At 36.3% G+C, this 16,730-nt stretch overlaps 1 protein-coding gene across 1 annotated transcript; it reads right to left on the reverse strand.

The window, feature by feature from the left end:
- Positions 1-15: 15 nt before the first annotated feature.
- Positions 16-2,249, reverse strand: LOC106751066. The gene is made up of 3 exons (XM_014631845.1): positions 1,858-2,249; positions 1,635-1,769; positions 16-1,540 (listed from the first exon to the last, which is right to left on the reverse strand). The coding sequence occupies exons 1-3, from the start codon at positions 1,910-1,912 to the stop codon at positions 1,260-1,262; spliced, it is 471 nt and encodes a 156-aa protein (XP_014487331.1). The 5' UTR covers positions 1,913-2,249; the 3' UTR covers positions 16-1,259.
- Positions 2,250-16,730: the final 14,481 nt, after the last annotated feature.

Genomic DNA, 16,730 nt, shown 5'->3' on the forward strand with positions numbered 1-16,730 from the left:
AATTAAAGATAAGTAATAAAAATGCTGTAACCTGAAGTAATATTCTGAGATGTATAAATTATAATGGAATATAAATTTATGTACAATCAAAAATTATCCTGACGCAAAGAAGGATTTACTGGCTTAGGAAACAATATCTGGGAAATATATTTTACAAATGCTATATATTGTAATATTAAAAATTTACAAAATCGATATAAAATTATAATATAGCGGAAAATATAGTAGAATGTTAAGAATAAATTTGTACTTGTTACATAAAGTGATTCTAAAAATTCAGATGAATTATAACATTTTCTAAATAAAGATGTGTAGTTGTACGAATGGACGGCTGTGCGATATGTAATAATTCTGTTTTGCAAATTGTATATATATATAATTCAAGTAAATTTATAGTATATTTACTTTTCTGTTCTTATTAAAAAAAAAGAATAGTTATAGTATTACGCCTCTTGCAATCTCGTATGATAAACATACATGCAAGTATTATATATATATATATATTTCATTTCATTTACTATATTAATGGACGGCTGTGCGATATGTAACAATCTCGTTTTAAAAAATATTATGAATATGTTAACATAAATCCTTTATATTATCCTATCCAAATGTATATTAACATTTTGAGTGAGCAGTATTTCAGAGCTGAACAATCGCTGAGGATATATTTTAGACTGTCAACCAATGAAAAAACTCGTTGAAAAATCGAATCAATGAACCGAGACAAATCAAATTATTTCATTTGTTACTATCGTTAAAACATGTGAAAGAACACACATATATAAGTACCCAGTTGATAACTGATACTTGAAGGTATAAGTCAAAGAAATTCATAGGCTGCGTGCACAGTCCACACCGACAGCATTTGTTAAACATACATTCACAACACTCAAGAGGTTAATAATATGGATTATGTATAGTTAACGTAAGTTAAAATACATCGTCATAAGATGTGTGATACACTATACGCTATATTAATATAAATACAAATATTGAATATATCAAAATGTTGTAAAATTCTAAACCTTGATGTCATATCCTAAATCATGAAATCTTATGTATTTTCAATGGTTGCGCAAGTTTTAGTTACTTAAAGGTAAATGAACACATATCTCAATATGTCCATATATAACCTAAATCATTAAAAATGATGTGTTGATTTATCCTTTGTGTTATAAATGCAAAGAAGCCTTTGTAATTCCTAGTAAGTTTAAAAAGTAAATATGAGATTCTGCAAGAGATATTTTATGACAGTTTCAAGATGTAAAATAATGTACAGCAATTCCTAAAGATAAAAGTAGCATTGAAACAGCAACACTTCCCGCATCATTACATCTATTATCAAAATAGCAGAAACACCAAGTAACCTCATCGTAATAGTCGCGGTGAATATCTAACTGATGAATACTGTTATTGACATAATGCCCTAATCGTACATCTTTAGCAGCGGGTCTACAACCTTCATAGTGATCGGCAGGAATATCTGTTCTGAAGCTACGTACAGAGCTCAAGCACTCACGTGTAATGATTGTCTCGGCTGAAAAAAAATTCCACAATTATACATATATCTAATTTTAATAAAATTAGCCAAAGATGTTGAAAAATTATCTTGCAAATGAATGAATAGTCACCTCCTTTACGTTCCAATATCTTCACACACTTGTCGTCATATTCCGGACAGACTTCTCCCCAATACCATAACCAATTTAAAGGTGTTCCACATCCAGGATGATTACTGTTACACCTATAACAGTATAAACTGTTTCCTGCAATTGAAATGTTGTTAACTCACAGCAATAAAGTGACGTGTTTCAGCCACGCCCTGTTGTACAAAAATAAAGCGTTGCATTGTACCTTGGCACACCAAAATATTCAAAAGGGAAATGATGAAGTATATTTTCTTCGTCATTATCACAGTGAAATATTCTACACCGAATGTTCTATTTTATATACTTTGGTTTATACTCGCGTATAACACACCACAATCGTACCGAGGATTTCCACGCTACGTGTGATTGTCGAAGACACTTTAATAACACGACTGATGATATCATTCAGCGATAGAGCGCAACACTTGTACATTCAAGCGTCTCATTCATTCAAGTGAATTTTATAACGTACTAGAAAAAGACAGGTAAGTAAAATTTCCAAATGTGATCACACGCTTTAGAAGAAATTTCTGGAACTGATAAGATAATAAAATTAACTAATATAATAATCGATTCACCAGTTTGTTAAAACATAACTAGACGTGTGGCGCTATCTGGTAGTGTCATAAGAAGGCTTCTTACTCCTAACGGGTTTGGATCTCAGCTAAATGGTTTGAGTTCCGGTTAAAAAAGATTCGACTATTTAGGGTTCGAGTGTCGGTAAAAAAGAATTTAGAGTCTCAGTAACTTGTTACTTCAATTAGTTTTCCGCTACGAGCCGCCACTGTCTTAAACGATAAATCGAGGTCATAATGCAACACAACGAAAAAATCTTTTTTTCCATTTTTCAGTAACAGGATTGCACAACGCGGTATGTAAATTATTTCTTTATTTATCAATAGAGGTTAAAAATCCCATAAAATATATTATTGAAAAGTAAAAACTTGAACGAGATATACTTCAACACAAAATACGTATATATATATATATATATCCGTACAGGAGTCAATAAGTTTGGTAATGAAATTTAATAATATGGAGTTAGAAAAGAACTATTGCCACAAGGATTAATCAAATTTAAAAATATCAAAAAATAATCAGTTACTTTTCGATAAAAAGAGAAGAGAGTTTCTTTTATCCAGAATGAACTCCTTTAGAGATGTTTTTAGAGAGTTCTTCTTGTCTGTTTTATCGATGGTCCTCCTTCCAACATGTTAGATGGGACAATAATATATGTACAGAAATGTTGCAACAGTTGCAATGAGTTTCAGACTAAATAATAATTAAATTCTCATTAACTGTTGCGCAAAATGCCGTTCAGTTTTGCCCGTTCTACTTGCACACCACGGGATCCTGTATATTTGTTTCAATAAGCAATATTTAGCATGTTAATCCGCACTTATCAATAAAGTGATGTCGAAGAATCGACAGAATAATACAATTTGTTTATGCCAAGATTTCAATGCTACAATCAGTAAAAAACTTATATTCGTTCGTATGGCAGAATCGTAGAAAAATCGATATACACGATTTATTTATCGATACCTTTAACACCGAGAATTAGAGACAACACATCGGCCGTTACATCCTTACCGAACATTTCATAATCGTACGAAAAAATTGACACACGAAAGTTGCATTCAATTAGCAATTGCAATTCCTCGCAACATAAATACGCGCGATGAATATTCACATTGAATTTATAAGCGATCCCAGTTATTTCCGCGCGGCAATCAATTCGCAGTAATTATACTCGTTACAGCGCGCGTACCATCCTCTCCCTTTTGAGCTTTTGAACTTTCGATATCGTCGTGCGTTATGCAGATTATCGTAAAAACATTTAAACGCGTTAACGCCGAAGCTTTGCGCGGTAGCGCGCAATCGTTTATCGCATCATTCTCGCGACGGCGAAACTTTATGCTCATCGGTTTTTAGCGTAGATTGAACCGAGAGTTGTGTTTTTCAATTTAGCCTAGCCGTCCCTCGCTGCTCTTGCTGCTGCTACTATGTGAGGTGATTACGAAATTACACGAATGCGTGCATCGCATTTCGATTAAAACGGTTCTTTCGGGGCGGTACTTTCATCGGAAAATCCGACGACGGCTGCCGCGAACATCGCCGATAATATCATTCGCCGAACCGTACGATCGATAAATACACTTTATGCGTATCTTTGCACTCTTGATTATTTCTTAAGTTACATAAAAAATAATAAGGGCATATTATACAAAATTGACAAAATTCTAATTCAATGGTATGTCAAAGAGCTCCGTGGATGGGATGTTCACTAATGATTTGATTTCTCACCAGATTGTAATTTTTACTTGGGCTACGCACCAAAACAAACGAATTTTCCCGCGCGCATCTTTTAGAGAAGCATAATTCCATATTAACATAACACATGGAAGGCTCTTCTTCGAAGATATTACGAATCCCAACGTAATATAGATCGATATCTATCGTATCGATGCCACGATAGATAATGTCCCCGATATTTACCGCAGCAACTTAGGGTCGTTCGCGATATCTTACGGCAATTCTCAGCGGCGAAATTGGCCGCAGTATATTACCCGACGGTGAGATATCGAATAGAGAAGTCTTCATTGTCACCGCGCGAGATCTCGGATTTCGTTCTTATCCTCGGACACAAGCGGCGGAAACTTTCTACGATAAACTCGGTTGCCGAAACGTTTCCGGCTTTCCCGCGATTTCGTAATCTCGCAGAAAGTATATAGTTATATAGCCTTCTTCCTCCCTACGTCGTTCGAGATATAGATGCGGATTGGGCAAGGAGAAAATAAGGGGAACGGATGGGGGAGGATATCTCAGAGAGTAGCCGCCGGAGGCGTTCAACCAATTAGCTAACTCCACGGCGCTTCGAAACCGCTAACGAAGAAGCTAAGCGAACGAAGAAAACCACCTATAGGGACACCCCATCGCTCGCGGGTTCGCTCGAGGGTATTTCTGCTCGATCCTCCGAGGACGCATGGTACATATAAATTAGCGTATCAGGATTTCAAACTAAAACTCCTCGCATTTTTCTTTTTCATTTAGACAGTGTAGATGCGACGATTACAGATGGTATTTCTTTCTCTCGAGATTATCGAACTCGTTGTATCTCGTGCTGGAATGACACATGAATGGAAAGGAAAGGAGTGAGAGAAAAAGGATCGGAAAGAAACGATGATAAATATAATGGCATTCTATTCGTGATTAAAGGGTATTGTTATTATATGGTGACAAAAAGGAAAAGAAGAGTTCAATCTTTGTGGAGCAAAGTGGCATTACAAAAGAAATTAATCGAAGGGATTTCAAGTGAAAACTATATATCACGCGCTTGACTATACTTTGAATCTTATCGAATCTCCGTGTACGATTTCTCGTCAGGAAATAAAAGCGTCATTTTACCGGAAAGTAAATGTTTTTTTCTGATACTCTGGTAAAATTGCCGTTTGCTTCGTTCTGAAGGCTGACTTTTATCAAGCAACACAACATCGTTTGGATTACGAGTGAGAGAACGACGCAGCGTGGTATATTTCTCTTTTATGCATTAAATTCTCATTAGATAATTTCGTAATTAAATTGTAAAACGAAAAATGATAATTGTGCCAATAACAAACGAGAACTATTAAAATCAAATCGTTAAATTAAGAAGATACGCGGGAAAAATTCAAATCTGCAGAGCAACACTTCTTTTGTGTTGTATGTATGTTATTATATTATCCTAGAAGAAGAAAAGTAACTAATATGTAAATTTTACTTATTCAATATGCATTACGATGGGATGAAAATAATAACGCGTTCACTATTTAAACAGGAGTATGCAAATTGATCTGTCTCTATACACACGTGATAAGGGCATATAATTCACGTCACGTTCTATTTCTTATTTATCGATTCGAAGCGAATTAGCTTCGAACGCGGCAGTCTACGACTGCGGGAAGATTTATCGTTATTTCGAGTCTCGTGGACTTTTCTTCGCGACAAGCATCAGAAACTGAACCGCACGTTCCTCTCACGCCTCTGCCCGACATGACGGCGTAACTTTGCATAGCTCGATATGAGCCACCTACATGTCATTCGTATGTACAAAACCTTCCAGTCGAATCTTGCGATCGAGACGAACGGCTCGTCGTTCGCATCGCGAGATAAGCTACGAGGCGAATACGAAAGTCCCCTTTTGCAAATTTATAGGAAACACTGTCACTTGCACTCTGCGGCATGGCTGCACCGATCTCGTTATGCTGTAGAAAACTTCGATTCCTAACGATTCCTGTACGAGGAGGTTGTTACTATAATTCTAGCACTGAACTGTTTCTTTCTTCCCGATTAGTGTTTATAAGAGCGAGTTAGACTGCGGTGAGTTGTATTTTACAAATATGTATGTAAACTTGTATTTTACAAATACAACTGTGAGAACTTATAATCTTTTCTAATATGCGCATTTATTCTGCGAAATATATCAGAACATTTCGAACACGTGTTGCATTTGAAAAAAGAGAAATGTGGTGACGGAGAAGCGGAGAGGAAAGTATGACTGGTTTCGATACTTCAAATGTTAATTGATAATCGTTTTCACCTCTACACGTCGTTGTGTTGCAATTACGTGCAAGCAAATACTGAGACCGTGAAAATGAAAGAAAGAAATAAAAAGCAAGAATATCCACACGAATATTACGTATTATCTGTGGATTATTTTCGACTGGTTATCAAGTGACCGACACGTCAATATCATGTCCGTGTACACATTCGAGCTTTCCACACATGCCGGCGGTATACCCCTACATACTCATCTTTTGAATACAGCGATAACGACTATACGAAGGAAATTGAACGTCATGACGAGTGAAACGCCGTTAGAAAGAAAAGCCGATTGACCCGATTCGACGTTCTGTCAACGATTAAAAATGAAATACCATGTGGCGATATCGTATAGAAAAATGTCCGAGACGGAAATACGACATCGTCGGACATCTGATTTTATTCTCACGTAAAAATCATCATGGCAAGGTAAAACGACAATTACGCGGGGCTGCGACGAGGATAATAGTTTTCCTTTTTTCTGTAATATTTTTCATGCGTATATATATCTCGTTCGAACGTTTCTAACGCATATAGTATTCCGATAAAGATTTATTTACGTTTGTGGAAAGTTCGTCTGAAACTTGAGCCGTATCGATCCGGCTATTTTAAAATATTTCACACTGTAGTGTTTAAATTAGCAATATATGTAGAGATACTTAGAGATACCGTTGAGATAATTCGCGTCTGATACAATCCCAATAATATTAATAGAAATAACCGCGGTAATAAAATATCATCAACAAGCTAAAATATCCCGAAACATCGTTTCCTTCTCTTTTTACCGAATGCGGTTCATTATTTTAACTTGAATAGCGATTGTTACAAATTCGCTGGTCCCTCAATAGCGATCACACAAACTCTGTTGCGAATACTTTACTACCTCCGGACTGCGCGAGAAGAGGAAATGCAGCTCACACACTGTCGTTTATTTCGCGCTGCATACGGTTGGTTTGCAACGTATAAAAAAGCTCTTTAGCCTCTCTGCAGTCGAATTTGGTTTCAGTTGCAGCACAGGCAGACACGCACACACACCTGCGTTTGTATACGAACGAAGCTGGATATCGAATACGATGTTCGCATGCACTCTCTACCGGTCCAACACTTTCTGCTCCCTCCTACGCAGCTCCCAGAGATAGAATTTCGATTTGCTGCACATATATGTATGTAACCGTGAGAAAAAGCACACGAATTGTGCCACTGGACCAATAGTCCGTTTTCGATGGTTATTCCACCTCCCCCCCCCCCCCNCCCACTATAGCGTGCCTTTTTTTACAACATATCACCGTCGAGCTGACTGTCGTGCCATTATGCAGCAAGTTGAAATTTATCGATCCACAGATGACCGCTGATAAATTGAAAACTTTCTTTCTCTTTCATCCATTTTTTTCATAAATATTCACCATATTGTGATTTAAAGAACAATTGCCAGCTAATAAAGTCAAGTATTGGAAACAATGTGATGATTTAATCTATTAAGAATTAAAAGAACCGATAGATTTTTCTTTGCTAATAATGCGGTTTGTTTTACATAAAATGCGAAATAAGCGCTTATCCACAATTACGACGGACTTCCTATCATTATAAAAATTCAATTATCACGATGGTGATTGCCCTTCCCGTTCGCACGCTGAAAATAAATCTTTCGACACCATTTGCCCTCGTATTGCGCCTCGCGAATTAGCCAGATTAATTAATTCGGATTCGTTGTCGGAACGTACGTAATCCTTTTGGGAAACATAATGCACATTGAGATTCGATGCAAAATTGTGTATCAGTGATTTCCGAATAATTGCCCACCCCTCTGTTCCTTCTCCTCTCACGCTTACATTCGGAATAGCAGTTTTACTCTTGATTATCACGAGGAAATCTTGCTTGTTGCCGAAATCATAGTATGTGATACTACTGTTATACGAACGTGCGTTGATATATACACCATCGGTAGTAAAAACTGACGCAATGCACTTGCATAATTATCACGTCGTTATGTGAAATTAATTCACGTAATTAAATGGACAAATTTTTAGTCAAAGAAGTTACCTTATTATATTTCTCTCTACATGGTGAATTTTTTTAAATCGAGGTTAATGTAGTACATCATAAAGCTTTAGAAAAATACTTCGTTTTACACTCAATAGAAATGTAAACTTCTCATACCTTTTTTATTTTCTTTCTTTTGAGTAACTTTTAATACCATCATTTAACTGATCATTGATTGATTTAACTGATGACTGATAACATCAACATTTAACTGATGTTATCTCGTATGACGAGACAAAATGAATCACTAAATGAGCCGTTTATCTATTTTAATAGCTTCTGTTTCTTTATTTTCAATCGTGCCGTGGAGCAGTCGTTGTTTCGAAATCGTTGCGGCGGCATAAATTATCGCGGATTTAAAGCAATTAATTATCGCGCGTCGAATTACATAAACGTGTAAATTAGAAATCCGCGACTAATTGTATGCGCGTTGTTGAGCGGTTCATGGATTCTGCATATTTTTCGTTACTTTCCAAGCATCCATTCCTGTCCTTGTTACGATGCAACTTGTCATTAAAACGTTCATTACACCTGCGCGCAACGATACTTCGAGCCGTGAGATTTCACAAGTAACAAATTGCGCATAATTGTCAGTATATTAAGAAATTATCAGCGAATTGATTCATCGCAAGGTAGTGTTGTTGACGTTAGCAACAAAGAAAAAAAAGGATAGGTTAGTTTTTACTAAGGGAAGACTCCTTTTCCCAATAACATTTTAGCAAATTATATTCTCCAGTATTGAAAATAAGTTATTACATTTTTCACATTTCTTTTGTTAATAGCTTTTAACAAGCACTGAGCGACGGCTAAAACCTTTTGAAGGTCGCTCAGGGACAAGATCTTAATAACATATGTGAGAATTTAGTTCATCGGAGATAGCTTAGATAATATGAACATTTATCGAAAAGAGAGATATATGTATGCACACAAATTATAGATGTATGTGTATTATTTTTGTATGAAGATTACATTTTTTCATTCTGATCGAATCGACTGTTATCGAGGCCATTATACCTTTTGATTGAATGTCAAACTACCATTTATACATATTATATTTATATACATATAAATTTTTAATATATATTAAATTTGCAATTAAAACGTGTAATTTCATTTTATTAATATTGCTCATTTTCGAAGTTAAATAACGAATCGGGCTAATTTTTTTCACAGCTTCCAGCACATAAAAGCGGCACAATTTTCGGCTGAAAATTACATCTTTTTGCGCCCTTGTCGTAGCAGCTGATTGTGTCTAAATGACACATACGTGTTTTCTAGCTTGCGTTAAAGTATTATGTTTGCGGGTACACACGTGCATACATAGTTTTGTATCTATGTAACTATTTTAATTAATTCGCGAGACATAAGTTACTTCGCAGTGACGGACAGACACGATTCTAGCTATCCTAGACGGAATAATGATATTAATGCATTTGAGATTACGTTTCAATTTATTTGGCGACTATATTTTATATTTTACAATTTATTTTGTTCGGGCTCTTTATTATTCTTGCATCAGAAAAAATCGGGAAATATCAAAACCTTGCTTGACAGGCGCGTGCGTGTGAACGGAGAAATAGGCGATATTTCATCCACCGGCGAAAATGTATCTGATTTTACAAATATGTACGACTCTTTAATTTATAATATAAATACTTCATACTGCATGCTGTCAGCGAGAAAGAGAGAGGGGGTGCCAATGCGACAACTCGCATCATTATGGGAATACTTGATTACCGAAGCTCGGAAGTTATCTTACGGGGTTGACGTTTTCATTGATTAGGAAAGAAAAAAAAGTGACTTTCACCGAATTTGATGAACTCCGAATATATTGTACAACGGCACAAGACCAGAGAAGCATTCTTTTTTAATTTCTTTAGATATATAATTCTTCGCACATTTCAAAGAGTCCACTAAAGCTAATCTAGCATATTGAATTACGAGCGACTATCTTTAAAGCTATGGAACATAAAAAGATGATCTAAAGAGATCGATGGAAAAATATTGTGTACTTTATAACCGTGCAATTAATGATTTTTCAAAAACATTAATATTCTTTGACACATCCCTTAATATGATTTCTCTCTGAATTAAAAAATGTCTACAAAGGTAAGACTTAAAGAATATATTTTGTGCTACATTTATCCGTATATGTTTTATATAGTGTAGAAAGCGGTGTTCCTAGACAAAAATGAAACAACTTTTTCTTATTATGGAAATTTAGATATCGTTGCAATTCTCAATTATTAACACTTTTTACTAATAATATTCAGCCAATTCGTGATTAGCAGATTGTATGAGTTGTCTTGACACCTTATGTATTTTGAAAATCAATTATAAAATTTTGACACACCAATGTCGCAATAGTTTCCGAGTTATAAGCAATTAAAGTCGATCGATGCATGCAACATTTGCCTGTAATCATGCGTACACGCGTACCAATCGCTCATCTGATTTTCACAGCTCAGCTAATATTGATTGTCACAATTCAGCTAATATTGATTCTTTCGGAAATAAAAATATCACTAATAAATAAACTCGTTCGTAACAGATAAAATTCGCTAGTAGTAATCAACTTGTAATATCAACTGTGTAATTGTAGCAGTCTACAGTACATAACTCGACAACAGGTCGGTTTATCGGGAAAAATCGATACCAGCTAAAATTTTTAAAGTGATAATACAATGAAGTGACTCATACGAGTGTACGTATAATTGTGAATCTGCACATATGAGCTCAGTATTGCAGCATTAACCAATTTTAATCGCTTATAATACGGAAATTATCGTGACCGCGACATTTGCGCGTTAAGATTCTTGACTCTAATTAATCCTCTAAATTATATACGCTATTAAAATATTGCACGACAGTTGTGGAACAGCTTGTATATAAGAATATAGCGCAGGTATATATTCTTTTTAAGAGTTTCGTATTAAATTAGAAAAGTCTATTTACTTCACTTCGTAAACTATACATACCGCATTAACCTGAAAAGCATTAAAAAGGCGTTACGTAAGATGAACAAAAAAGGAATAAAGTTTGAAGCATTAGTTAAAAATCGGCTTCTTACGATATAGCAGTATGTAATTTTAACGTGCGCGATGAATCTCGTGTAAATATCGAATATTGTGTGTTTCGAGCATTTCGTCGAACGAGCACGATAAATTTCATATTTGAGGAAAATACATGCATGACAGCGCGCTCTTTTGTCCAGCTTCATTCACGCCGATATAAAATTATTGTGAGCAAATAAATCGCTAATTATTGGCCGATAGAGTGTAGTATAAATGATCGCGAGTCATCGTCTATCAACTGATATTGTTGTTTCGAAAGTTATATCACCTACAAGTGCATGTGTCCAAATTTAAGGTTATATTGAACGTAATTCTGAAAGAACGACAATCAATCGGGACATGTGTCGTGCCAAGTGTTACATGTTTATTATGTCAAAGTGATTTTCGGAACTATATTAACTGGATATTTCCTGTCCTTAATTTCGCGAATATTAGTGTACGTATGTGTGTCACAAAAATGTGTAATCACGAATTTTTCTCACGGTTATTCTTTTAGATGATCTCGTATATTTTGCTTGTATTATTTGATGGCATAAAATCGTGGATTGATCGATACGTACATGCAGAATAAGCTCCATTTATTAAATTTGTTTGTTACCATTTAGCTATAGTTATAACAGCAATGCTGACGTCGTTGAATCGGATCAGATTGAGTTGGACCGGCACTGTTATGCATCGATTAAAAGATAGAGATTTTTTAATCGCATACACACGTATAAAACAATCGTCAGCGGAATATATATAGCTAGCGAGATATAAATATTAGCCGTAGGCTACGCGTCGGGAGTGGAAGGGTACACCCGCTTTTCGTTTTCATTTACGATTTTCTTCGTTTATTTATTTATCATATATATATTCCTCGACTGTATATTTAAAATGTTCAAAATGATTTTGTATAAAGAATAAGTCGTGCGTTTGAAACATCGCGTTTGCAAATATTATCATCTTGAACAATCGCATGTAAAAGAATATACCTGGATGAAGTTTTTATGCGAACACACATGTATATTTCATAGGATGCGAAGCGAATCGTATTTGATGCAAGAAATGTAAAATATAAATATGAATTATGCATCATTACCGCGGTGCACCGGTGACATGATGTGACTTCGATACTTCGAGAAAGATTACGTGTTATTCGTTGTGACGTAACACATCCGTAAAGATCCGTATTACGTATTAATAATAACTGTACGTATGCAGGATCGCATATTCCGTTATGTCAGTAGCCGTGTTCGTATCGCTGATCGAAAAATTGGAGGTACTATTGGCGCCTTTCTATACATACCGAATATGATACGTTCGAACGAATTTTCGTCTAGCGTTACATCACCGTGCCAATTTTTAGGTGCGGGTCCATTATATTCGCGTGAAAAAAATCACACCGCAAAATTTTCGCGCTTTCCATCCACCATTTTCTGCGCATGCAAATGAACGTGTGCGATGACTGCTATGAGATTGGCGGAACATTTGTTGTGGAAGGTACGCTCAAATAGAGACGGGTGTCAATGCTGACCACAATTCACTAATTGTTTTTCGGATTCACTATAGACGATGCACCGCTACTGCAGTCGGTGATTTGTTAGCGCATAGATATGTATATCGACGATATAAAATCTCTTGCTTAGTATTTTTCTTCCAATGTCTTACTTGAGTTTCTTCATCTTTTCCTTGAAACGTATCATTCGTTACGTGAATTGTTTATTTCCCTCTCTTACTTAATAATTAATATACAGACGCACACCAATCAAACAGACGCATATTATTATTACATGTGCATGTAATGCTTGGAAACTACGTAGTCAATTTTATTCACTTCTCCCTTTGTGAGAAATCATCTCTCCGTTGATTGTGCCAGCAGGCGTCGTTTATATGATTGATGTGCTTAGAATAGGAATTATAATACTTAGATCCGTAAATTTAGAAATCTAATTTAAGAATAAAATCATACCTCCCCAACGATCGTGAATTCGAGCATTACATTAATATTCAATAGAAGTTCATTGCGAATATGCTAAATTTGTACTTTAACACGGTCTGCGAACAAAACATATAGTTTAATTAAGCAAATGTACCCATCACTTTGTTAAATAATTAGTGTGTAGGACAAGTAATGACATTCGTTTATTTCATACTCACGCTATTATACGATCGAAAGTGATACGCAAACAAGGGGATCAGTGCCGACGCGAAATGTGTATTCCACATCCTTCCGTAGCCCGTTAAATCGCCGACAAATCGGGTATAATTTCCACACGGGCCGCCATGCTAATCAGAAAGGGCATTTTGCTTTGCCCATGGCGATTCTCGCGAATACTCCGTTAAACGCGCTACGCTAAATTATCCTTCGTCAGTTAGCCACGTCCGCGTATGACCGAGAAACAATAGCTAATTTATAACATAATGCCTCGGTATACGGATAAGCGATGTACCATTTTGTTGGCATTAATCTTCATTTCGGTTCTATCTTGCGCTAATTGTATCTTGCGATTTTCAGATGTGCCTATATAAGCGTTTTGGCACGGAATTTTCTCCGATTCTCTAATGAGAACGATCATTCGTTAAAAAAAAAAAAAAATACAAAAGCATATCAATCAAACCGTAAATATCGTACAAATTGATTTTTCGATTCGCCGTGATCTTGCAAATTTATATTTTACATTAAATATAATAAAGAATTATACTGATTGTGCGAACAAAGTTTCTTGCGCAATGCTGAGTTCATTTCACCTCGAAAAAGAAAAAGAGATTCGCGCCGTGTACGCACAAATATGGACGCATACGTTGATGATAGATCTCCCGCGTGTTACACTCTTTTTCACGTGAGATTAATCATCTACAAAGAGCCGGCGAATGCTTATTAAAACAGATTCATCCAAATAAAGCGGATGAAAACAAAAAAAAAGCAGAACGTGGAAATGTATTTGTACAATCCGCCTTTCACGAAAAGCCGTAAATCTCATCGATTCAGGCAATGACGCAACGTTTTGAAGCAGAGTATAAAATCGTAGGAATATTTATATATAGAAAACATATATATAAATCCGCTTTCTGATCAAAATTGAGTTTGGCTAGCACCGTGCTTGCAGTACCGCATTTATCGTGTTTCGCCAGATTTAACGAATATTATTTGTCCAATCTTTCCTTTCTGCAGACACTCGCGAATAGGTATATCGCTTTGACATCTTGAAAAGGACCCCGACAATCGTGATTACATATCTTGTTATCGATGTAATATTAAATTGTTGCAAATCAAAGATCTCAACACTTCCCATGCCACGTTTCCGGTACACGCTGAACTCGATCTTATGCCAACCTGATATTTCTATCGTTAAGAGACACGGTAAAATAATTTGTCCTATTCTCCGTTGTCACAATTATTTGTATCATTTATTAAGCTCGACAACGTTTTCGACGGTGTAAATTGATAACGCGGTATGAATTGGTCCAGTACGAAACGTGTTAATAAAGAACGTGGCATCTCTCTTTAATTGCTAATAATAATATTTTCCAATGATTCAGTACTTTCTCGAACTTGACACGCTTCGCGCAAGTATAAATTCGTTTCTCGACGCAAATAAAAATGTTCGATAAGCGAACGTGTTACACATGATTTGTAAAAGAATATAGTATTGTATGATATACGTGAACTCGGGAGTATGACGTCGCGCTACCAACACTCGCGTTTTTGCAGATGCATTATGAATCAGAAAAATCACATTAGAATATCCTACACATACATATGAGTGCATTAAGGGCACAGATGGCGATATAGGTTCTTTTAGCATAGTTTAATATCCGCGGTCGGTTCGATTTATCCGTTGATCGTGGCTAGCACAGCCATTGCATAACGTACATTCCAACGATTCTACATACGTATATAATACTTATGATTACGCATATGTATAACACAATAATTTTCGCGATTCATGAGGCAGCCGTGTATTTTCGTCTAGCCGTTTCCACTCAAGGGAATATCTTCGAAATTGAATTGCTATCTAAAACGCGCGTTCAATGATAACCGAACACATTCATTGATATTCTTCTCTCGAAGAACCGGTCATTCGACATTTCAACAACATAGCATTATTCGTAAAAAAACACATTCGAACACGTTAACGCAGATTTGTCAAACTATTCGAGACAACGCAAGAATGACCACGATCGGGCCCTTCTTTTTCTTATTCTCAAATTTTCTCGATAGACGGAAGGGAACACGACGTCTACCAGTCACGAAAGGGACAGGTTCGAACTCTCAATCGCCGTTGAAAGTTGTGTGTAACCCGACGTTGGGACGAGAGAGCTGTGCGGAGATTGGCTTTACAAGCTGTTCTAATGAGATAAGTTCGCCCATCGTGCCTTACTTTTAATATCTCTTCCACTTCCTCCTCCCGTCTTTCCTCGGTGCGCAGCGCGGCCCTTAACGAGCGAAATATTGTCTGACGTCGCTTCCGGCAATTTTACTCGTCACCAGCCTTGGATCTCGCTTGAGCGAGGATCGATTGCCTCGATCGGGACGCGACGTCCTCGCGACTCCCACCGACGCCCGCCGTTTTTTTCTTCCGCCACGCAAAATTTTTGCGATCCAGCGTAGCCGAGGACGGTCAATACATTAGCGGCTTGAGTCTGCCATCAGCAACACCTGTACGGGACATTAAAGGGCCGAAGCCACGGCGACGACCTTCCCTATGCTCGTCTTGAATTAATTACATTCATAGTGGATTATTCGCCGTACGTTGGCCTGCGATTACGTCGATTACGAAAAGTTGGTAAAGCGATGCCTTGCCTGCGTTAGCTTTTCATTGGCTATCGTTCGATCGTTTGCGTATTTAAATTTTATTAAATTAATTTCAATTATTTGTTAAATTTATCGATAGACAAGATATGTGAATAATCGAGTGCATTTATATTCAATATTAACACGCTGACATAATAAATAATAGAGATTAAAAGGAAGTGGTATCGCACATCAGTGGTAACGTAACATTGATAAGACCGTAAAGAAAAATGCCAGAATTTCTGTGGTATTTTTAGTAAATTAATAAAAACTGTTTTACTAAGATTCACACAAGCTATCGTCTAATAAAATAATTTTCTGCTGAAAGTCAAACAAAAGCGCAAATCCCTTTTTTCGCACGAAAAATATAAGCTTTGTAGTTTTTAATTAATTACGAGGTAATAAAAGAAAAGAGTGTAAAGAGTCGTCGCCAATTTGACAACTATTGATCGATTTTATGAATCAGTTTTGACCAATATTTGTTCGCAAGTATGCTCTCTTCGTGGTTAAGAGCATTTGCTAAATTGAAAAACCGCTTGCGCAAAGGGAATACATTTATACGAAACAATACGCTGCGGTTTTCATCAATATTTTGCCTACCGTATG

The sequence above is a fragment of the Dinoponera quadriceps genome, unplaced genomic scaffold, assembly GCF_001313825.1.
Source record: "Dinoponera quadriceps isolate SergipeBrazil2010 unplaced genomic scaffold, ASM131382v1 scaffold6073, whole genome shotgun sequence".
NCBI classification, from domain to species: domain Eukaryota; kingdom Metazoa; phylum Arthropoda; class Insecta; order Hymenoptera; family Formicidae; genus Dinoponera; species Dinoponera quadriceps.